Source organism: Neomonachus schauinslandi, chromosome 4 (assembly GCF_002201575.2).
Source record: "Neomonachus schauinslandi chromosome 4, ASM220157v2, whole genome shotgun sequence".
Lineage (NCBI taxonomy): Eukaryota > Metazoa > Chordata > Mammalia > Carnivora > Phocidae > Neomonachus > Neomonachus schauinslandi.
The window spans coordinates 63,622,782-63,648,214 of NC_058406.1; the positions used below are offsets into that span (position 1 = coordinate 63,622,782).

The 25,433-nt window shown below is 35.8% G+C and overlaps 1 protein-coding gene across 3 annotated transcripts in view; it reads left to right on the top strand.

The window, feature by feature from the left end:
* Positions 1 to 25,433, top strand: part of NEXN (nexilin F-actin binding protein) — a 42,941-nt gene that overhangs the window by 12,629 nt on the left and 4,879 nt on the right. For 2 of the 3 annotated variants that reach the window (XM_021678177.2, XM_044914549.1), the window contains exons 3-10: positions 8,660 to 8,738; positions 10,541 to 10,619; positions 10,705 to 10,853; positions 15,651 to 15,692; positions 16,888 to 17,082; positions 17,183 to 17,359; positions 19,111 to 19,299; positions 23,403 to 23,600. In XM_021678177.2, coding sequence (XP_021533852.1) covers positions 8,712 to 8,738; positions 10,541 to 10,619; positions 10,705 to 10,853; positions 15,651 to 15,692; positions 16,888 to 17,082; positions 17,183 to 17,359; positions 19,111 to 19,299; positions 23,403 to 23,600 — 1,056 coding nt within the window. In that variant the 5' untranslated portion in view covers positions 8,660 to 8,711. Of the gene's footprint in view, positions 1 to 8,659; positions 8,739 to 10,143; positions 10,336 to 10,540; positions 10,620 to 10,704; positions 10,854 to 15,650; positions 15,693 to 16,887; positions 17,083 to 17,182; positions 17,360 to 19,110; positions 19,300 to 23,402; positions 23,601 to 25,433 lie in introns of all 3 variants that reach the window. The other variant, XM_044914548.1, reaches the window with a different exon arrangement.

Here is a 25,433-nt window from a genome sequence, read left to right on the forward strand (position 1 = left end):
TAACTGGAAGATGGGGGTATGGTGCATGCTGCCTTTCAACTCTGTATCAGAGATGGTTGATGTTAGAACTCTGCCCGTGTTGGGGAGCCTGGGTGGCTCAGTCCATTAAGCATCCGATTCTTTTGGAGTTTTGGCCAAGAGACTGTAACAGCATGGGACTAGGGAGAGCGTCTGTTATTCACTGAACTGTATTTCTCAATGCTCAGCAGAGTGCCTGGCACATAGCAGATGCTTAATAAATATTTGTGTAATAAATGGTGTGTTCTATTTATATTGTATTCCTCCATGATGAAAATCATAATGATAGTAATACATTATATCCAAACAATCTTTAACTGTTTCTAAAGTGCTTCACCTTGAAGTTGGCAGGATTTACTTACGCAGCAAACAATTATTACGGATGTCTTCTGTATGCCAGGTACATGCCACAGGCTGTGGACACGGTAATGCATAAACTACAGTCTGTACTCTCAAAGAGCTCACACTCTGGTAGAGAGGGAGTCAAGAAAGTGGTTCATTACCATACCTTATGGTAAATGCTAGAGTCAGGGTAAGTGTGGGTGCAATGGAAATACACACAGGAGAAGCACATAATCCAGTCTTGTGGAGTCAAGGAAGACTTGCTGGAGAAAAATGACTATCTATGACCTAAAAGATGAGTTGGAGTTAGCTAACAGATAAGGGAATGGGCAGAACTTGAAGCTGAGGGAGCTAGCTGTGCAAAGGCTTGAGGTGTGCCAGTTTTTCCATGTGGGTGATAGAGAGGAAGTTGTGGACAGAGATGAGGCTCACGAGGCAGTGCAAACTACCAAAGCGTATGACATCACTGAATAAAAAGTGTAGAGAGAGAAGGAAAGGGCAAAGACTGAAACATGTGGGCAGAGAGCATCGAAGAAGCGGTGAGAGTCGGAGAAGCTCTCAGAGAAGACAGAAGGAATGGTCAGAGACACGGAAGAACAGGGAGAGCAGCGTCATGGAGCTGAGGGAGGAGGATTTCAGAGTGAAGGAGTGGCCGAGAATGTCAGATGCAGTCGTGACATTCTGAAGGGGGGAACTGTCCATATTATGGGACAATATAATGAGAAAGGCATTATTGTTCCTATTTTATATATGAAACTGAAGTTCACAGAAGTAAAGTGGCTTATCCAAGACCATGCATCTAATAAACAGTCCAAACAGAAACACTAATACGAGTTTTCTGGTTGTAACTCCAGTGTTTCCTCCACCATCACCGTCTGCTTAATGTGTTTAGAAAATCAGCAGTTAACTGAGAACGTGTCATCAGGATATAATTCCGAGCATTTTGCTACAAAGGTCCTTAAGCAATAAAAGCTCTAGTAGAATATTTTGGAAGACTTCAAAATATATTTGTATTAACCTTTTGCCAAATTTAAAAATTCAGGGGTTTGGAAGTTTTTGTATGAGAGAAGGTTTATGAAAAATTAGGACAAGATTGAACCTGAATATGCAGTTTTTAAAAATTGAAGTGTAATTAACAGTGTTATATTAGTTTCAGGTGTACAACATATTGATTCAACAATTGTATTCATTATTCAGTGTTCACCACGATAAGTGTAGTCACCATTTGTCACCACATGTCACCATGTCACCATGTTCCCTATACAGTGCTTTTCATTCCCATGATTTATTTTATAACTGGAGTTTGTACTTCTTAATTCCCTTTGTGTATTTGGCCTATCCCTCTACCTGCCTCCCCTCTGGCAATTACTGGTTTGTTCTCTGTTTTTAAGAGTTTACTGGGTTTGTTTCTTTGTTTTTTAGATTCCACATATAAGTGAAATCATAGGGTATTTGTCTTTCTCTGATTTATTTGACTTAGCATGATGCCCTGTAAACCCATCTGTGTTGTCGCAAATGGCAAGATCTCATTCTTTTTTATGTCTGAGTAATATTCGTGTGTGTGTGTGTGTGTGTGTGTGAGTGTGACTTCACATTTTCTTTATCCATCCACCCATTGATGGACATTGGGTTGCTTTCATATCTTGGCTATTGTAAATAATGCTGCAGTAAACATAGGGGTGCATTTATCTTTTTGAATGAGATATGACAGAATGACAAGCACTGGAATCTCCATACCATTTTTCACGGTGGCACTGGTTTGCATTCCCACTAACAGTGCCTTAGGGTTCCGTTTTCTCCATATCCTCGCCAACACTTATTTCTTATCTTTTTGATACTTAGTCATTCTGACAGGTGTGAGGTTATATCACTGTGGTTTTGATTTGCATTTTCCTGATGATTAGTGATGTTGAGCATCTTTTCATAGTCTGTTGACCCTCTGAACATCTTTGAAAAAATGTCTATTTGGGTCCTCTGCCTATCTTTCAATTGGATTTTTTTTTTTATGTTGAATTGTGTAACTTCTATATATATTTTGGATATTAACCCCTTATTGGATATATCATTTGCAAATATCTTCTCCCATAGAGCAGGTTCCCTTTTTGATGGTTGATGTTTCCTTTGCTGTGTTTCCTTTGTTGTTTTGGTGTAGTCCCAATAGTTTATTTTTGCTTTGGTTTCCCTTGCTTGAGGAGACCGATCCATAAATATGTTGCTAGGGGCAATTTCCAAGAGATTACTGCTTGTGTTTTCTTCCAGGAATTTCATGGTTTCAGGTCTCACATTTAGGTCTTTAATCCAGTTTGAGTTTATTTTTGTGTATGGTATGAGAAAGACAAGTTTCATTCTTTTGCATGTAGCTGTCCAGTTTTCTCAACACCATTTATTGAAAAGACTGTCTTTTCCCTCCTGTATAATCCTGCCTCCTTTGCTGTAAATTGTAAAAAAGCCGAGTTAACTGCTTTTCATTCAGTACTTGAGAATCATTTAATAACTTAACTCTGGGGTCTCCTTAACTCCAAGTAATTCTAAGAGAATAACTGCTAGCACATATCAATTTAAGAGTAAATAAACTTACTTAAATAAAAACTGTGCTCACATGGGGCAAAATACCAGCACCATGTTCTACTGCCAGTTGCCAGCTCAAGACTACAAATTCATTAAATGTAGAGAATACTATCAGTCATGTCTTTTGAGCTTCCAGTATATTTCTGCTGCTCAGAATTATGGTTTTCAAATAATTTGACTATACTAGTAGGTTAAGCCTTCTAAGCTGGTTGGTATTCCCCTCCCTCCACCAGACGCACTAGTTGTACTATTTTTTTGGCATCAGCATAATACAGTGGGTAAGACTGCAGACCCTGTAGTCAGACTGCCTGTTTTTATCCTGTGTCCACCACTCATTAGTTGTGTGGTCCTGGGCGAGTTACTTAACTTTCTAAGTCTCAGCTGTCCCATCTGTGACAATTTACAGATTGTTCAAACCTATTAGATAAACTCAAATATATTATTCTCGTCTTAATATTTTAAGAATTTTATTTTATTTATTTTTTAAAGATTTTATTTATTTTGAGAGAGAGTGAGCGAGAGAGGGAACACAAGCTGGGAGAGAGGCAGAGGGAGAAGCAGGCTCCCTACTGAGCAGGGAGCCTGATGTGGAACTTGATCCCAGGACCCTAGGATCATGACCCTGAGCTTAACCGACTGAGCCACCCAGGTGCCCTGGAGCCACTTAAGAATTTTTTTTTTTTTAAGATTTTATTTATTTATTTAACAGAGAGAGAGAGAGCACAAGCAGGGGGAGTGGCAGGCAGAGGGAGAGGAAGAAGCAGACTCCCCACTGAGCAGGGCGAGCCCGATGTGGGGCTCGATCCCAGGACCCTGGGAGCATGACCTGAGCTGAAGGCAGTCGCTTAACCGACTGAGCCACCCAGGCGCCCAGCCACTTAAGAATTTTAAAATTACTGGGCTTGGAAATTTTGAGAGAGGGTGGATAATAATTTTTACCTGAAAGGGTTATTGAGGGGAGTGGATGAAATCATGCTTGTTAAACACTTGGCACATTACCTGGCACACAGTAAAGGCTCCATAAATGTTAGCTTGGATTATTATCATTTTATTCATATGTGATCAAAGGATGTATTAGTGAGATAGTTTTGATAAGGACTGTGGAATAGAATTCTTTCTTGTGAAGTTAATGATCCAAATGTAGTCAAATTTATACCTTTAACTTTAGCACAGAAAGACAACTGGGTTAGCGACTGGAATATAATGCTGTTTCTACCAGGCAGAGTCACACCTTTTAAAAATTATAAAGGAATCCTGGGGAGCCTGGGTGGCTCAGTTGGTTGAGTCTCTGACCTTGATTTTGGCTCCAGTCATGATCTCAGGGTTGTGGGATGGAGCCCTGCATCGGGCTCTGCGCTCAGTGTGGAGTCTTCTTGTCCCTTTCCCTCTAAATAAAATCTTTAAAAATAATAAAAAATATAAAGGAAACATATAGATATTTGCCTGCTTGATCTTGAAATTTTTTTTCTCTACATAAAACTATTTAAGAGATAGGAATTCCTACTGGTTTGTAATCTACACCTTAAAAGACAAGTCTGTAAGACAAAAAGCCAGTAAACTTATTTTGCTACAACTTTTTTATCATCAAAATGCAGAACAGAGCAAACTCAGCAAAGGATCACTTGCTCGTATTTTTTTTTTTAAAGATTTTATTTATTTATTTGAGAGAGAGAATGAGAGATAGAGAGCACGAGAGGGGAGAGGGTCAGAGGGAGAAGCAGACCCCCCGCTGAGTAGGGAGCCCGATGTGGGACTCGATCCCGGGACTCCAGGATCATGACCTGAGCCGAAGGCAGTCGCTTAACCAGCTGAGCCACCCAGGCGCCCCTCACTTGCTCGTATTTTATTAAAAAAAGTTAAAATTAGTACTGTTCAAATTTTCACAGATTTTCAGAGCTCAGAATACTGAAATGATATTTAAAAGACTATTTTAACTGGTTTTACTCATACTGAATTTAAAAATTAAACTTACTTTATTCTGAATCTATAAATAAGTCAAGATATAATTTGAAGATTTTTAAAAAATTAAATAAAGGTAGCTGATTCATTTATTCTCCAGGACTGTTCTTGACAGGCTAATTTTTCACCATCACCAAACCACACAATTTTCTTTCATTTCACCACACACACACACAAAAATTCCCTGAAGTTCCCTCTGGCCAGCTAATTTAGCTAAGTTTATCAACCCCTATAATCCTATGTGAGTTTGCTCAAAATTTCCTCTTACCCTTTGGTATTACTCTTTTAGATTACACAAATAATATATTAATGTGTGCTCACTGGCAGGGAAATGTAGTTTTTTACTGAAGAGGGTAAAAAAGGTAGTGAGGGAGACCATGAATAATGAAATTAATCAAAATTATGGGTACCTACTAATGTTAGGTATTATTCTAGAATTTTTCACATGTTATCTAATCCTAACTAAGAAGCACAGAATTGAAATTTGGATTTAGGTGTGATTATCAAATTGTAATCAAAGTGTGAGGTGATAAAGGCTCACCTATGTTATTATGGAGGCAATGAAAATAGTGAAGTAATATATATAAACAAATTTGAAAGAAACATTCACAAATCTTGACAATCTATCATAATTTAGGAGATCTAAAAGAAGAATGAACCAGAAATAATTCTAAGGTTTGAGAAACTGTGAGAATGAAGGGTAAATTTTATTGGTTATACAAGAAGAAATCTCTAATAGGTAACTCTAGATATGATTGAGTGACTCAGGTAATAGCTTAGGACTAGAGCTATTTGTTATTTTTATCTCAGGCACACAGAATTAGATTACTCATAAACCTTAGTAATGACACACAGTCACGCATGGCCTGCTTTTATTAGGAAAGTATTGTTAATAATGTAATAATCATCCACCGGCTCACTGAACAGCAAAAGTTAGGATTTTGTTAATAATTACATGGAATCATGTCCCATCCACCTCCATCATATTGTCTTCTTCCAGAGAGAAAACTTTAGCCCCAAATGGCTTCACTGGAAAGTTCTTGCAAACATTTAAAGAAAAAATGGTATCAGTTGTATATGAGGGAAGTCTTACAGAAAATTAAAGAAGAAATACTTCCCAACTCATTCTATGAGAGCAGTATTACTCTGTTAACAAAAGCAGATGTTACAAAAAAATAAAACTACAGACCAATATCTCCCATAAACATGGATGCAAAACTTACCAAAGTTTTATCAAATTGAATTTATCAGTATGTTAAAAGGATACCTCTCCCTCTCCCACTCCCCCTGCTTGTGTTCCTCCTCTTGCTATCTCTCTCTGTCAAATAAGTAAATAAAATCTTTAAAAAAAAAGAGACTCAAGATGTCATTACAGATTCAATGCAGTCCCAATCAAAATCTCAGCAGGCATTTTTACAGAAATTGATGACCTGATTCTAAAATTTATATGTGAATTCAAAGGACTCAGAATAGTCAAAACAAGTTTAAAAAAGAACAAAGTCAGAGTTACACTAACTTTTTCAAGGCTCATAAAGTTCACTAATTGGGCACCTGGGTAGCTGACTTGGTTAAGCATCCCACTCTTGATTTTGGCTCAGGTCATGATCTCAGGGTCCTTGGATCAAGCCCCACATCGGGCTCCCTGCTCAGCGGGAAGCCTGCTTCTCCCTCTCCCTCTCCCCCTGCTTGTGTTCCCTCTCTCGCTGTCTCTCTTTTTGTCAAATAAATAAATAAAATCTTAAAAAAAAGAAAGAAGTTAAACATACATCTACCATAAGGCCTAGCCATTATACTTTACTTACTTGAGAAATAAAAAAGCATATGTTCACACAAAGACTTGTACATGAATATTCATAGTAACTTTATGTGTAATAGTAACTGTAAACAACCCAAATATCCATCAATAGATGAATGGTTAACAAATTGTAGTATATTCATACAATGGAATAATATTCAGTACTAAAAAGGAATAAACTACTGATACATGTAACAACGTGGATGAATCTCAAAAATAATTATGCTGGGTAAAGAAGCCTGACAAAAGAGTACATACAATCTGATTCCATTTATAGAAAATTTAATCTGCAGTGACCAAAAGTGTACCTGCCTGGGGATAGGGGTGGGAAAAGCAAGAAATGGAGGGAGTTAAGGGGTCTGAGAAAACTTTTGTGGGTAATGCATATATTCTCTTGATTGTGGTGATGGTGTCAACAGGGACATACATATGTCAGCCTATTTTTAAAGATTTTATTCATTTGAGACAGAGAGATACAGAGAGTGAGAGCATGAGCAGGGGAGAGGCAGAGGGCGAGGGAGAAGCAGGCTCCCCGCCAAACCAGGAGCCAGACATGGGGCTCGATCCCAGGACCCGGGGATCATGACCCAAGCTGAAGGCAGACGCTTAACCATCTGAGCCACCCAGGGCCCCAAATTGTGCACTTTTTAAAAGTGTAGTTTATTGTATGTCAATTAGTAAAGCTGCTAAAATTTTTTAAGCCAATGGATAAAATTCTGAAAATTACTCAATTCAGAAGTAGGTAGGGAAAGAGTAATAGAGGAAGAAAAAAAGAGGCAAACAAGAATAGTAAAATGGTAGGCTTAAGTCCATTCATATAAATAATTACATTAAATGTTAATGGACTAAATGCTGCAATTAAAAGATACCAGAATTGATTTTTCAAAAAAGCAAGGTCCAGTTATATGGACCAATATAAAGTAAATGGCTAGAAAATTATATACATCATGCAGACTAAACTTAAGAAAGTTGGTGTGGCTATTTTAATATCAGATAAGTTCAAGACAATGAGATCAAAAGGAAATTTCATACTGATGAAGGAGTCAGTTCAAAAAGAAGATATCATAATGCACATGTGCTTAAAAGAGCTTGAAATTACATGAAAAAAATAACAGAATTAAAGGAAAAAATAGCCAATTCCACATAGTTGAAGACTGTTAGAAGAGCTAGGCCACACACACACACAAAAATTAGTAAAGACACAGAAGATCTAAATAACACCATCAACTACCTTGAGCTAGTTGATACTTACAGAATAATATACCCAGTAACTGCAGAATAAAAATTCTTTTTTTTAAAAAAAGATTTTATTTATTTATTTGACAGAGAGACAAAGCCAGAGAGGGAATACAGGCAGGGGGAGTGGGAGAGGGAGGAGTAGGCTTCCCGCCGAGCAGGGAGCCTGCTGCAGGGCTCGATCCCAGGACCCTGGGATCATGACCTGAGCCGAAGGCAGACGCTTAACTACTGAGCCACCCAGGTGCCCCAGAATAAAAATTCTTTGCAAGGGCTCTTGATACATTGACCACGCTATTCTGGACCATAAATTTATAAGGATTTTTTTTTTTTAAGATTTATTTATTTATTTGAGAGAGAGAGTGAGTGTGCACATGAGCAAGGGGAAGGGCAGAGAGAGAGAAACTCAAGCAGACTCTATGCTGAGCATGGAGCCTGTTGCAAGACTTGATCTCACGATCCTGAGATCATGACCTGAGCTGAAATCAAGAGTTGGACACTCAACCAACTGAGCCACCCAGATGCCCCTATAAGGATCTCTTAATACCATGTGCCTTGTCCCTTCTATACCCTGAATCTTGGGAAAAGGAGCTGAAGGTTATCCCAGTTTATTACTTGCCTGGATTGTGTCAGTATTTTTTGAGGAGTAATTAACATGCTGTTTCTGTTTACAAAAATACATAGCATATTAATAATTAAGTCATTAAAAATTGTTACTCAATACTAATCTGTTTTTTTCAGGTGCAAAAATATACAAAACTCCAAAATCACCCTGATAACACATACAGCAGACATGAATGATATTTCCCAAAAGGCTGAGGTAAGTCTCCAACGTTAAAAAAAAAAAAAAATGGGGGAAACGTAGGATTGACTGTAGAGCTGCGGAAATGGTAGAGCTGCTTGGTGGAAAGGTCATAGTTCATAATGACCTAGTGTCAGGATAGAAAATGTAAAAGCTAGAATTCACAGGCTGTTCTTGGGCCCAGTATTTTCATTTGGATTCTAATCTTGGCAGCATAATTATTAAATTTGTGAATGATGGTGAAGTGGATGTGATGGGTAGCACCTTGAATAGAATTGTAATACCTTGATAAGTCTTAGAAGTTTTTTTTTTTTAGTATTTAAAAAACCAGATTTGATGTATATCTTTAGGAGAAAGCAATAATTCACTCTCAGGTGAGGCTCCTTCTCAGCTATTTCTTCCAGCAGCTGCAGCAAAACTTCTCTTCGCCTTTTTCTGGCTCTTGGCTGTAGATATGGGGAGTTGTAGTAAGAAGAGTTCAGTTGCTGACATCCCAAAATTATGAAGTTTAAAAAACCTTAAATGGCCAATGACACCATAAGATGATAATAAAAGAGAGGCTGGGTATGCCACAGATTAATAAGTAATTTGCCATTATCACTAGGAGAAAAGGGTTTGATGTTCTGAGGCACCGACGTTTTATTTACTGAAATTTTTTAGCGATCAGCTTAATTTTCGAAATGATGAAAATAGTTGGCTTTCCTGGTTTTAGAGTGGAGGGAAATCTTTTCTCTAGTCTTTTACTATATTCCTCCTTTCCTGGGAAGCTCTTTTGCTGTCTTAGAGGTCAGCCTACTTGGAATGATACAGCCTTTTTACACATTTTTAATGTTGGTGTACAGAAGTTCTGGATGGGTTGGGTAGCAGTCAACCTCTAAATCACCGCTTGTATGTGAAGACCCCGGCGCATCTCGGCCATACATGGGAATAAAGGACTGCCCTTCAGTTTTATTCATATTTGATAGGGAAACAAGCAAGAGCATGGATATATGAAGTAGGCTTTAAACTTGAAAGCCTAAACTTTTGCCTTGTTTTCACTTTCACCTAATTTATTGTAGTTAGTCCTGGTATCTTTTAAGTAAGAAATGTCAAATCTGAATTTTTAATAATGGTGTAGGAAAATATATTGTTTTAAATTAGAATCCAGTATTCAATTTTTATATTTTACTAGCCTTCAGTTTCAGGGGAACACACCTACAAAATGGAACTTCTTTATATTAATAAGTTTTTATTCATATTTTCTAAATTTCATTTTTCATACTTAGACTTTAGAAAATAATCAGATTATGATTGTACAAATGTTTCAAACTTGTTTCTATTTTCTGTTTCAATAAGTATTTCTTATATTGCTTATTCTGATCTATCTTTACTTGATTTCTTCTATATTTTTTAACTTTCTTCTCTTTATTTTCTTCTAACGAAGATTCTGCTTTCTTCATCTAAACCTGTCCCAAAAACCTATGTGCCAAAACTTGGCAAGGGTGATGTAAAGGATAAGTTTGAAGCCATGCAGAGAGCCAGGGAAGAAAGAAATCAAAGGAGATCTAGAGATGAAAAACAAAGAAGAAAAGAACAATATATTAGAGAGAGAGAATGGAACAGGAGAAAGCAGGAGGTTATTTTATTTTATTTTATTCTTGTGCAAAATTCATATTTTCATCTTTTTAATTTACACATTATTATTCACATTAATCATATTTTATATTAAATATGATTAAATAATTAAAATAATTTTCTGTATTTATAAGTTAATTTCAAACTGTGTATATAATTTAGTCTAAATTTTGGACATGTTCATATTAATTTATTTAACCATTTAGATTAAAGAAATGCTTGCTTCTGATGATGAGGAAGAGGTATCTTCGAAAGTAGAAAAGGCTTATGTCCCAAAGCTAACAGGTAAGAAACTTGAGAGGGAAATCGTAAATGAAATTGCAAAAAGGAAAATGTAGCAAAATATCAAACATGTTTCATATGTTCTTAGGAACTGTTAAAGGTAGATTTGCTGAAATGGAGAAACAAAGACAAGAGGAACAAAGAAAGAGGACGGAGGAGGAACGAAGACGCAGAATTGAGCAGGATATGTTAGAGAAGAGGAAGATAGAACGTGAATTAGCAAAAAGGGCTGAGCAGGTATACACTAAATATTAAATTGGTATTTGCCTCAGAAACTGTACAGAGTAAAACTAATTAGTACATTGCCTAATTAAAATATTTTAATATAACCTTAGCTTATTAAATAGCAGCTAACTTTAAAACAAGAACTTTTTTTTAAAAAGATTTATTTATTTATTTATTTGAAAGAGAGAGAATGAGAGAGAGAGAGAGAGCACATGAGAGAGGGGAGGTCAGAGGGAGAAGCAGACTCCCTGTTGAGCAGGGAGCCCAACGTGGGGCTCGATCCCGGGACTCCAGGATCATGACCTGAGCCGAAGGCAGTCGCTTAACCAACTGAGCCACCCAGGCGCCCCTGAAAACAAGATCTTAAGTACAAATATTTATTATCAAATGCCAGAAGGATAAGGGCAGAATGTCCTTATTTTAAGGTTGAATGCTGAGATAACTTTTGTTATGTACCATCTTGTCATTCAGTCCATATTCCTTACATGGACCACATTTCTTGTTTTTCCTGACAAGTTAGAGGTTTTTACAAAGACATAAGGGCAGTTTCACCTAAACTATCCACAATGTGCTTGTCTTTCAATAGTAATCAATAAATAGTTATTGATTATTATTACACATTAAGGCATAATTAGGATACCTTCCCACTCAAGAATTTGAAACAGGGTGCCTGGGTGGCTCAGTCGTTAAGCGTCTGCCTTCTGCTTAGGTCATGATCCCAGGGTCCTGGGATCGAGTCCCACATCGGGCTCCCTGCTCGGCGGGAGGCCTGCTTCTCCCTCTCCCACTCCCCCTGCTTGTGTTCCCTCTCTCGCTGTGTCTCTCTCTGTCAAATAAATAAAATCTTAAAAAAAAAAAAAAAAGAATTTGAAACAAATCACATTTAATAATGTTATTATCAGCTAGCTTATTAACTTTTTTGTTTTTTAAGATTTTATTTATCTGTCAGAGAGAGAGAGCGCATAAGCTGGGGGAGCTGCAGGGCAGAGGGAGAAGCAGGCTCTCCGCGGAGCAAGGAGCCCAATGTGGGGCTCGATCCCAGGACCCTGGGATCATGACCTAAGCAGAAGGCAGATGCTTAACGACTGAGCCACCCAGGCATCCCAGCTTTTTTTGTTTTTTAAGTTGGTGGTAGGAGAGGGGAGAAATATGTGACAGCTATTTGCTTCAGATAGCCATTATTGATGCCCATAGCTACCGGGGACAAATTAGAAGGGAGAAAAAAATTATTACTATGATTTTATATAGTCTCTTTAATGGATTTAGAATTTCTATATATTTTAGCTTAAAGCATGAGAAGTAAGAGGTTGGTAAGCATTTTTAAAATAGCCAAGAATCTGGGGGTGCTCGGGTGGCTTAGTTAAGTGTCTGCCTTCAGCTTGGATCATGATCCCGGGGTCCTGGGGTTGAGCCCCCCATCTGGCTTCCTGCTCTGTGGGGAGCCTGCTTCTCCCTCTGCCTGCCACTCCCCCTGCTTGTGCTCGCTCGCTCTCTCTCTGTCAAATAAGTAAAATATTTTATTTATTTTTTAAAGATATTATTTAGTACATATAGATAAAATGTCATGAAACCATTTTAGCTTCTCCTCCATCTCTCATCATTAACAAATTAACATAGTCTTCACAGTATAAAAACATTTTTATTGTGAAATTGTACTTGGCTCTTTTTTGCCTACTCTTTAAGTGCCATAAATCTACTTGCTACGCTCCTTCCAGTTTCCTACCTTTCTGAAAAGAAAAATAACAAAGAAGGCAAAGCATATGCCATACTTAAATGTCAAAGAAATTTACCCAGATTTTGCAAATAACTACTTTCTGTGGCACAAATAGCCACTTATGACATATGCCAGATGAATTATAGAAAAGAATTGGAATTTCTTATATTTTATCACTTTGTACCTCTTTATGTAAAGAAAGGATGACAGGTACTTTATCTCTGCCTTCTCCAGTCATCCAAGATGAGAATTCTTTTTTTTTTTTGAAGATTTTATTTATTTACTTGACACAGAGAGAGAGACACTAGAGAGCTAGAGAGGGAACACAAACAGGGCGAGTGGGAGAGGGAGAAGCAGGCTCCTGGCTGAGCAGGGAGCCCGATGCGGGGCTCCATCCCAGGACCCCGGGATCATGACCTGAGCCGAAGGCAGACGCTTAACGACTGAGCCACCCAGGCGCCCCTACTTATTTTGAGTCTTATATATTTTTCCAAAAAGCACTAACTAGACTCATGAGACTTTAAGACCCACTAACAACACCAAGAACTGAATACATAGGCAGTGATTTCTCAAAGAAAAACTATGTGTGTGTTGAAGAGGTGAGTTTAAATATGATGAAGACATGGGATACTAAGAGAGGGAGACAAGGTATCAAGAAAAAAAAAAAAAAAAAACACTTCTTTAGTAACTCCAGAAACTACATGGCAGGGTGCCTTAGAGTCCTGGTTAATGAAACTTTTGGCTTATTACATTATTTGAGAATATGTAGGTAGAGCAAAATAAACTATTAATAGTAATTTTATCTTACAAATATGGAAAGTCCAATTTTAAAATTTAAGTACATTTTCTGCTCAAGTCTAATAAAATTGAATCTATCTTTGAATTTAAGAAGTATGACATAGGTAATCAAGAAAAGTCTTAATGTTGGGGCGCCTGGGTGGCTCAATTGGTGGAGCATGTGACTTGATTTTGGGGTCGTCGGTTTGAGCCCCACATTGGGGGTGGAGTTTACTAAGAAAAATAAAGTCTTAACGTTAATTTGAAAAACCCACTTGTACAAGTCCATATTTAAGAATGCTTGAGAAGGGATTCCTGACTCAGGAGGATAACTACCAGATTCTAGATCATCTTATGATGAATTAAAAATGGGTATACTTCGTATACTGGATGTTAGAATCAAAGACCAATAAAACTTGGGGGAGAATCTGGTTATCTTTGAGGATACTCTGACAGGCAAGGTTAACATCTATCAACTTAGAAAATAAGAGTTTATTGGTAGGGGACTGGGATGTTGAAAATAAAGGGGACAAAAGGAAGTTCCTCTGGGAAGGAGTAAAAGGAATTTCCTTTTCATAATCAAGAGAAATAGTTGGGAAGCAGCTTTTCAGTGGTAGCTTCTGAGAGCCAACACTATAACAGAACTGAATGTCTCAGTTCTCTGTGAATATACTGACACCATGGCCACTCAGACAAATTCACTTTTTCCTTTGTTTATGGAAACCCAATGAAAATAAAATTATGTCTTCTGTTAAAGTTTTGACAATGGCTTAAAATGAGCAAAGAAGAAAGCATACAACAACAAAACAAAAGCCACTCCATAATATAATTTATTATTTTATCATAAGCTAATAAAAATCTGAGGTTTTAGTAGCAAGTAAAAGAAATTTAGAGTTAAGAAATTTAGAATTTATCTTTCCTATACTCTCAGTGTCTGGCTTCTCACTGTATCTCCTAGAACTTTTTATTGATTTGTCAAGGAATTGTTAGCATTCTTTGGAAGGGAAATACTTTTTTTTTAAGTTTATTTATTTATTTAAAGTAATCTCTACACCCAGTGTGGGGCTTGAGCTCATGACCCTGAGATCAGGTGTTGCATGCTCTTCCAACAGAACCAGCAGGTACCCCTGAAAAGAAATAATTTTGTAATTATTTTATTATGGCTTAAAATTTTTCTTAGTACAATACATCATTTAGTAAAACCTTCACTTACATAGCAAATCAGTGTAATATACAATTGTGCAAAAGAAATCATTCTAAACAAAACAAAATTATTAAAATGTAAAATAGATTTATTTTTAATAAATTATTCAGAATTTATTTTTCAAGAAATTTGGTATATTAATAAAATGTATTAATTCTGCCATGACAGAGAATATAGAAAAGGAAAGTGAAATGATGAAGAACAGGGACTTAGCCAGTCCAGTTCCTCCTATGAGCCAAGGTACAACAGAATTCCCTTAGACTGCATAAGGAACAAACTACTTCCAGACTCTTTCACTGATGTTAAAAATCATGTTAAAACAATAAACAATATGAATGTTTACTTTCTAACTTCTCCCATTTTCCCACTGCTTATGTTTCCTTTTCCTGAGATCTCAAACATTGCATTATTTAAATTGCCTAGCTTCTTTCCCGTTTCTCTTACATACATTAGCCTGCCCCTCGAGCTACCCTAATGGTGTTTCTTATGAATAATGTCCAAGTTGAGACCCCTTCCATTGAATGAGGGCCTTTCTTTCCTAGATGTGGTCAAAATAGAGAGTAAACAATTTTATCGACCAGAATTCCTGTCCCTTCTAAACCAGCCATGTGAAAGCTAGTGCACTGCACTGTATTACTGTGTCAGTTATATTTTTGCCATATATTTATATTGCAAAATATAGTCATGATTATTTGATTACTACTGATAGGTTTTACTTTGGCTGGGGCAGAGACCGAGAATGGAGAAATGTTTCTGTATCTCAGTTTAAATTGCTAATTTAATTAATAATTGCTACTTGTAAGCTTACAGCAGGTCATAAGAATTTGGTCCATTATTCAAATTCCAGAATTACAAAGGTAGGCTTTATTTTAATTTTTTCTTAATATATTCCCTAGATACTGATTTTGATGTCAAAATACAAAAACTAATATAAGGTTTAATCTCCACTTAAATGGACAAAATAGGCCAATTTGGAGAAACATAAAAATATTTCAAAAATTATAAATTTGAAAATTTACCATAAGTCACAGCTAAATTACTTTTCAGTTGTATATTTAAAAGCAGAAAGCAGAAATTCAATGTAATGTAATGATATGAAATTCTCATTCAATAGATTGAGGACATAAACAATACGGGAACTGAATCAGCATCAGAGGTAAATGGACATTTCCTTTAATGAAACATCACCTAAAATTATCTGGTTCACAAATAATCTTTTAATTAAAAAATGAAAAGCATTTTTATCTTTATTATAATTATAGCAACAACAACAAAAAGGACAAAAGTATTTTGCAAAGCAAGATCATACTTTTGCACTTTGAAACACTAGCTTAGTGTCTTAAAAGTATGAAAAAAAAAGTATGTTTTTGCTTTCATGGTTAGAGACACAAGTCTCAGATTGAGATACTCTGCCAAGACTATGTATTTCTTGAACTGTTACTAATGGTCAAGATTGTTGAAAGCTAACATTTTTTGAAAGCAGGGTTTTTCCCATCATTTGTCTTCCTCTTTCCTCGGAGTTCTTGATAGTTTGTTTTATCACATACTAGTAGAAAGCACAGTATCTAGTACCATGAAGGAATGTTCAACAACCACAAAAACTTTAGCTAATTCCTTTTTACCTAACAGAGAAGGTTAAGCGTCAATTTGATGGTGTGCCTAAAACTACAGCCACATAAATTGGAAGCAGTTTTATTTTAGGGACATGCGTTACATATTATAACTTACTTTATTTTTGAAAAAAGTTCAGAGGTAACAATAGATTAATAGAATTAATTAAAATGAATTTGAAAAACAACAAATTTAAGAATATTTTACTAGGACCAAATGCCAATGAGTATTGTTCTATAAGTGTTTTATAACTAACTTGGAAATACTGTTTGTTTTTCCTCACTAAATAATAGTTTTGTTAAGTAGTTAAAAACTTGCATGGAGCAAAAAGTCCTGTGGAGAGACTTTTTGTGTGTGTTTAAACGGAATCTACCCACCATCAAATTGATTTAGAGTACACTCACATGCCCACCGCCTTCTGTGGAACTAGTAGTGCACGGACAGCTAAATTCAGATGATGTCATGCGGTTTTATCCAAACAGCTGTATTAACACCACCTTCTAGGAAAGAAGATGCTCCTTGAACCTTGTCAACAATGGATTTCAGTTAAATTAACTCAATGTACAATGAATTCAGAGAAACAACTATTGAATAGAAATCTGTAAAAAATATATATAAATTTTTGTTCTTCGTAACATTGATGGCAATGTAATGAAACTCACCAATAATGGAGGCAAAATCCCATGAAACCTAAATTTTGGTTAGCAAGAAATATGCTAATTTTCTATTTTATAAATTAGGAAGGAGACGAATCACTGCTTGTAACAGTGGTACCTGTCAAATCACAAAAAACTTCTGGAAAGATGAAGAATTTTGAGGATCTAGAGAAAGAACGAGAAGAAAAAGAAAGGGTCAAATATGAAGAAGATAAAAGAATAAGATATGAAGAACAACGGCGATCTCTCAAGGAAGCAAAGTGTCTTTCATTGGTCGTGGTAATTTTTATTTTTATTTTTTTTAGGTACAAATCAAAGCAGTTAAGTTACCAGCATTTCCTTTTATGATTGACAGATGTGTTTGCACAATGTTTCTTAGGATGATGAACTAGAAAGCGAGGCAAAAAAAGAATCCCTTTCTCCTGGAAAACTGAAACTAACTTTTGAAGAATTGGAAAGACAAAGACAAGAAAACCGAAGGAGGCAAGCTGAAGAGGAAGCAAGACAACGTTTAGAAGAAGAGAAGCGTGCTTTTGAAGAAGCAAGGCGGCAAATGGTAAAACAAATATATATATAAAACATATTTTAAAATATATATATATATTTAAAGATTTTATTTTTAAGTAATCTCTACACTCAACATGGGGCTCGAACCAGGAGTTGTACGCTCTACCAAGTGAGCCAGCAGATGCCCCTATAATATATGTATTTATATATAATGATATTATATATAATATATAATGATATATAACCTACAATTTATATTTTATATATGTCCTATGAATGTTATATATAAAAAACTTAGTATTAGGGAAGGAAGCTGGCTTTAAATAAAACTCATTCCTATAAATTCAAGGAGATTGTCTATATAAAAGGGTCTGATTTTGAAACTATACATATTTCCTATATAAAATGCATCTGTATTATTTTCTAGTTTCCCTTTATGATGGGACATTTTACCTAATATGCTTTAATTTTTATTTTTATGTTATAAATTATAAATATGTAAAATAATAGTCAATGAACCTGGTTTCTCTTTGTTAGTTCAGCCTGCAGTGTATTTAATGACAGGGTACAGCATACGCACACTTTCAAGTCTAATCATAAGTGTACACTTAGTTTTAGTCCAGTTTTTCAAATATTTGAACTTATCAAAATAAGTTTACTATGGAATATGCAGTTTGTTATATAAGGTATGTAGATGTGTGTATGTGTGTGTGTATGTGTGTGTGTGTGTGTAGAGGTATGGAGTGTAGTGGTTAAGAGCATAGTTTCTGGAACCACACTGCCTGGATTCACATATCTATTGTTTATTTAGTGTGTAACCAGGGACAAGTTATTTAACCCCTCTATGTCTTAGTTTTCTTATTTATAAAATGGTGAAAATAATTGTGTCTACTTCTTAAATTGTACGTGAGTTAATACAGAAAGCAGTTAATGTCTGGCATATAATAAGTGCTGTAAAATGTTAACTATTATTAATAACTATATTAATAAAAAATAAAATTGAAATAAGAAAATACTGATTCCAAATCTCATTGTAAAAATTTTTTGAATTTTAATGGAATATCTATAATTTTTTAAAAGTTTCAGAATTTCTTGATCAACTTTCATTAATGATGTTCTAAGGACTGTATCTACAAAAGTTAAATTCTCTAGACATTTGAAACTTATTACTTCTGGGTAATTATAATTGCATAATATGTACACACTTTAGCTACCAGTGGTGATCAATTTCATGAAAACAGAAATAATCAAATCATAAATTTCAATAAATATTTAATTATAATTTTAATTATAAAATCATAAAATTTGAATTTTATAAAAAATAGTTCCAGGTAATCTTTTATCTGATTGGTATAAGGAAAAGTACCATAGTTCATAGTAAAATATCCATGAAAATTACAAAATGAGAATTTTATTTTACTACAATAGAGACTCTCTATAGATATACTTGAAGCATAGTAAGTACACACACACGCATTTTATGTTTTGTTCTGGGAGAGTTAATATTTATTAGAACTCTTAAATGACCCCTTAAATTCTTTCAAACACTCAATTTATCTATTTAAAAATTTGACTTTCATGGGAACTGTTATTTAACTTGAGTACATCTTTATTTGGAATTTCTCCAAATTTAAATACTTTATCAGCTAAGAAATTATAAAGGAAGGGAAATTTGGTCAAATATATTAAGGGCAAGAAAATATTTGTGTGTGAGGTGGCCAGTTCTGTGCCTTTTGATTGATAATTCATTCCTGCCCTTGATGAATCTCGGTTCTTAGTAATGAGTTGTTTCTTGGTTAGGTAAATGAAGAGGAGGAAAACCAAGACACAGAAAAAATTTTAAAAGGGTACCGCCCTGGTAAACTCAAACTCAGTTTTGAAGAAATAGAAAGACAAAGGAGAGAAGATGAAAAAAGGAAAGCAGAAGAAGAAGCCAGGAGGAGAATAGAGGAAGAAAAGAAGGCATTTGCTGAAGCAAGGAGAAGCATGGTAAGATAGAATGTAACTGGAGAATGCAACTAGGATTCAGCTTTTTTAAGAGTATGTTAAGAGGGGGTGCCTGACTGGCTCAGTCAGTATTGGATGCAAGTCTTGGGGTTGTGAGTTTGAGCCCCATGTTGGGTATAGCGATTACTTTAAAAATTTTTTAAATTTGGGGTGCCTGGGTGGTGCAGTCAATTAAGCATTCAACTCTTGGTTTTGGCTCAGGTTGTGATCTTGGGGTCTTGAAATCGAGCCTGTGTCAGGCTCCACGCTTAGCACAGAGTGCTTGAGACTCTCTCCCTCTGCTCCTTCCCCCTGTACTCAGTACACACTCACTGTCTCTCAAATAGACCTTAAACTTTTTTTTTTAATTTAAAAAAATAATAAAATAGAGTATGTTAAGAAAAATAATTAAACTTTAGATATTATTTCTGGAATCTTTCAAAAGTAGGGATAGCAAATAAGCTTTAAAGTCTCCTACGGCATTAACACCTATCAGTTAAAGGTGTTTGCTTCAGTGTAATGTTGAGAAGGTTCTGATTAAGTTGCTATGCCTGGCTTAAAGGATTGAGTATTACCTTCCTTCTCTGGGAAGGTATGTTTTCCAGAAGTATCTAAGCAGAGAGTTTCCTACTCTACCTTTCCTTCCATTCTCTCCATTCTTCTTTCCCTTCCCACATTTCCTCCTTCACTTCTTCCCTCCCTCCTTTTTTTCCTTCTTTCATTTCACCTTCCATCCCATCCAGTACATATTAAATGACCAAAGCCATTTAATCACAATTATTTAATTCTCCAAAATGCTTACCTATCACTTCTGGATATTGCTACCAAACTTAATTCCATCACAAAGTTACACCCCCTATACCACTTTTTAATGTTTGTAAAATATACAGTTATCTCACAAACTATTTTCAAGCAAGCTGACCTGCATCTCCTTCTTGAAACATAAAAAGTAGGCTCCACGCCCAACATGAGGCTTGAACTCACAACCCGAAGATCAAGAGTTGCAGGCTCTACTGATTGAGGCAGCCAGGTGCTCCCCCTCTTCTTGAAACATTTTAATTGGCTTCAGTGATATCATGACCTGGTTTTCTTCCTATGTCTGGGGGAGCTTCAGGCACATATATCCACGTGTTTATTTGGCTTCATTACCCATCCAGATGCTCAAATCAGAAAGTTGGGAGTCTTAAAGACTTCCACCTTCTCATTCATACCTCACATCCAGTCATTCACTAAGTTTCATTCATTCTACCTTCTAAATCACTCTAAAAATCGATCAGTTTTTCCCTCATTTCCACTGCCATTGTTATCCCTTCCTTGGGTCACCTATCTCCTCCCAGGTCACAGTTATCTCTAGCCTCAAACCAACTCCTATTTAATTTGCTTTCTTGTCTATAATCCATTCTTCTTTGTAAAGACAAGAGTGATCTTTCTCTCTCTCTTCTCCTTCTCTTTCTTTCTTTCAGGTAAATTTGTGTTACTATTTTGCTTAAGAATTTTCCACTTCCCTTAAGCAAAAATCTAAAAATTTTTTAAATCTAAAAAATTTTTTAAATTATTTCTTTATAATATTGTCCTAGTATATTTTTCTAGTTTCATTTCTTCATTCTTCTTAATCTGCCATCTTTGTTCTGGACATACTAAATTTCTCCCAATTTCTTCAAAATACTGTGCTCTCATCCATCTCTGGACCTTCATAAATGCTGAATGAAACATGCCCCTCTTTCCTTTCCCCATGCTCTGCTGTCTCCTATTCATATTTTCCATTTCCTCTGGGAAGCCTTTCCTGAGAACACAAGTTCCAAAGACGTGTTCTTTCTGTGCATTCTTGTGGATTTTGTACTCCCCTGGCATAGCACTAATGTTGTATTGTTGCTTACAGCTGTCGTTCTCACTCATGAGGCGTAGACTGTTCATCAGGCACATGGCACAAAGCATTCTAGCATAACAAATTTCCTATAAATGTTTGTGGAGTATATTAAAACTATCTTTTTAAAAAATAATTAACTTATTTACTTGCTCAGTAAACGCTACCCCTGACATGGGGCTTGAACTGACAACCCCACGATCAAGAGTTGCATCTCTACTGACTGAGCCAGCCAGGTGCTCCTTAAAACTATCTTGTGTGTAAAACTAGGTAATCCTTGATTCACAAATGATTTCTATGCAGAAACCCCATAAACATTGTGAAGGCACTTAATTTTTGGAGAATAAGCAGGTTCAGAGTGATAGACAAGTAGTAGCTGTGAAGATCAGGAGATCTAATGCCAGGGGCAGATTTTTAGGCTGAAACTGCCATGATTCACTAATAGAAAAAGTGTAGGAAGGAAAACTGCATTAAACCAAAACTCTAGTTTCCTAGAGGTATTTCTGTATCAGGAAAGATAAAATTTTTCCTTCATTTATGTTTTTTTTTTTTTTTATCCAGGGCCATATTTTAATTTTGTATTACAGCTCAGCTCATATATTAATAAAAATTTTTGGTAATCTTTGGATTGTAAAACCATGTAAACATTGTTTCTGAGTTGAGTTTATTCTTTGGTAAAGCCTGTCCTATGTAAAACAAATAATTACCCTTTGCCTTCTTATTACCCTATGTCTTCTTTAGCACAGGGTCATAATTCAGGCCAGAGGTTTATTTTCTACTTTCAGGGGATAGAAAAACAGAATTAGGTAATTGCTTTTCATGGTAAAATGTATTCCAAGTCAGTGATTTAAAAGCAAAGTTTCTATTTGCAATTTAGGGATTGCCTTTATTACAGGGAATGATAATATAATAATAATAACTGCCATTGGGGGACTCCTGGGTGGCTCAGTTGGTTGGTTAAGCTACTGCCTTCGGCTCAGCTCGGGTCATGATCTCAGGGTACTGGGATCAAGTCCCACATGGGGCTCCCTGTTCAGCGGGGAGCCTGTTTCTCCCTCTGCCCCTCCTCCCTGCTCATGCTTGCTCTCTCTCTCACAAATAAATAAATAAAATCTTAAAAAAAAAAAACTGCCATTGGGAGCTTACTATTGGGTATCATACACACTATAAGTGTTTCCAAACTTTGTCATGACAACTATATGAAAAGTTGTTACAGATAGGGAAACTCACAGAGGCTGGGTAACTTGCCCAAGGTCACAACTTAATGGCAGTTAGACATGTAATTCATGAAATTACAAAAAGATAGTCTAAATCATTATTTATAATTTTTATTAGGTTTTTGAAGGTTTGAATCCCACCTTTGCCACTTAATATTTGTGTTCACTCTGGAAAAGTTAGTACCTGAGTTTCTCATCTATAATGGAGGATATTAATAATATCTACTTCATAGGATTACAGGATTAAATAAATCAATGTAAAGTGCTTAGAATTTACATGGCAGCTCTAAGTATTATTATTATTTAATTAACCAGACAGTAAATAAATTAGTACAAAAAATTACAGCATTAAGAATGATTTTTATCTGATTATGAAAGAATCATGGGTTATCTAATTCATTCAGACAAAACCATGATTTAATGGAAATGCTCTATTTTAATTAGCAGAATGGAAATTCATTTTAATTCAATTCAAAGTGTTCTCAGTATCAGAAAATCTTAATATCTAATTCAAATTACTCATAATACAAATTCATAGGATTTCTTTGTGTTCATTGGAGCAGAAAACAGATGGTCACCATTTCCTCTGTAACCACAAAATACCTTAGTCTTATGTTTTCTAGTAATTTCTCCCTTCTTTAGTGTTTTATACTTTTTTTTTTAAATGTTATTTCTTTCTTTCTTTATTTTTTTTTTAGATTTTATTTATTTATTTGAGAGAGAGAGAATGAGAGAGAGCACATGAGACGGGGGAGGGTCAGAGGGAGAAGCAGACTCCCTGCCGAGCAGGGAGCCTGATGCGGGACTCGATCCAGGGACTCCAGGATCATGACCTGAGCCGAAGGCAGTCGCTTAACCAACTGAGCCACCCAGGCGCCCCTGTTTTATACTTTGAAGAGATTTAGGTCTCCAAATTTTTAGTTCAGTGTGAAACCTTTCAAGTGATCACAGTTTCTACAAAAAAAAAATTTTTTTTAAAGTTTGTGTGATTTTGGCAAAAATAATGAAAGAATCATTTTGAATAGGTAGTAGATGATGACTTCCCAGAGATGTATAAAACAATTTCTCAAGAATCTCTTACACCGGGAAAACTGGAAATTAATTTTGAAGAATTACTAAAACAAAAAATGGAAGAAGAAAAACGACGAACAGAGGAGGAAAGGAAGCATAAGCTAGAGATGGAAAAACAGGAATTTGAACAACTGAGACAAGAAATGGGAGAGGTGAGATTTTAAGAAATACCGTTTATATTCTCCAAATATTTATTAATATAAGTATTTTACATGTAGTATCTTACAATAACTTTTTAAGTATTATTATTCACATAAAGGACACCCAGCATACCATGAGGCACTTGGTACAAGTTTTGGCATAGTTATGAGCACTTTTTAGCCTGCTATAACTCTGCTTCTTTCTTACTAGGTTAAAACATATATGATTGCAAGTGACTAACATACTACTATAGTACCTTAAGTAAATATTTCTTCCTATATACCTCACAATTATGTGGTTATATTATGATGGAGAATTGTTTCCTAAAGTGCTTACTATGCCCATTTTTTATATTTATTTTCCTTGAAATAAACTGATTAGTCAAAATAAAATTACAAGAGTACCATGGATACCAATAGAACAATATCAGTTTGGCAAGTCTTTGAATCATTTTATTTTACTAAATTAGAAGACAGAACTCTCATGATAAATATTTCAGTATGATTTCTCTAGTATTGAAGTGAATTAAATAAATACATAAATATATATCTACATAAATATAGACTGTACAGGGTCAGCTTCATGGGCATGCAACCTGGGCCCTCACAGGACCCTGTGCTCAGATAGGTTGTGCATAAGGTTTAATGTTCTAAGGTTGCCATCTTGATTTTTAATTTAAAAATTTAATTAAAGTAAAATTTAAAACTTAAAATTTAATTAACACCGTAATCTTATCTTTGAATTTGTGTGTTTTAAGTGAAGGCTGCTTGGACAATGGAGCATGTGCTAGACTTTGAGCCGTGGCTCAAATCTCCTGTCCCCGGCCTCTCTATGGTGCATTCTCAGCTCTTTTCCTATCTCCTGATGCCCCAAGGCCCTTTCTAAAGGGTTCTTTCCCACAGCTGCCACCCTCCATCTGGATGGCCAGTTGTGTAAGCAGAAGAGGGGAGATAGAAAAAGGGGGCCAGCATTCCACTGTCACCCTCGACCTCTGATGGGGGGTAGTAGCTCTTGGCAGCAACATGAACAGGGTCAGGGATCAGCACACAGCCCGGTGACTTGGGGTGAAACGAGCAGTTGTTGTCCCAGACTCTAACTGGCAGTGATGTGGCATGTTTGGCAGGCAACTTGGTGGGGACTTTTTGCCAACTCCTGATCTAGGAACCGAATGGGATCCTATGCAGAGGTTGCAATCTCGAAGTTGCCTCTTTTGTCATGGGCTGGGGCAATGGACCTGTGGGGATATTTACTTCCTTGCCCCAGACAATTGAGAGACTATAAATACTATATAAATATATAGGTAGTAATATCATGAATATGCTGTAGGAAAATATTCCAAGGTCTAGCCTTATTTTAAAAATGTAATAGCATTTATTTTATAAAGGATGATGAAAATGAATTGCTTAGGAAAACTTGTAAATTAGTTCAATCATTAATTTTGACCAGAATGATTTGGGAACCATTACAGAAGGTACATAACAAACTTGTTAGGTTTCTGTTATTTTTGGAGTTGTCTGTTTTCACGCACATAGACTAAAAAGTGAAGGTAGTATAAATAAGTTCTCTTTTTTCCCCTTTGGTTGAACCAAGAAATTAACCCTCATGTTGTATCGTCCACTGTGACCCCACCCCTCCACACCTTCATTCCCCTTCCCTACTAACCCCTCCCCACACCTAGAATCTAGGTCTTCTCCAGGAAAAGTATACCAGGAATAACTGCATTTTTTTTTTTAACATTTCATATAGTGAGATTAGGGTTTAGTGTAAGAAGTATACAAAGAACTAGTAATAAACTGTGAAAAGCCAAGGGAAACCAGAATAAAAAGTATTTAAGATAAAATGGT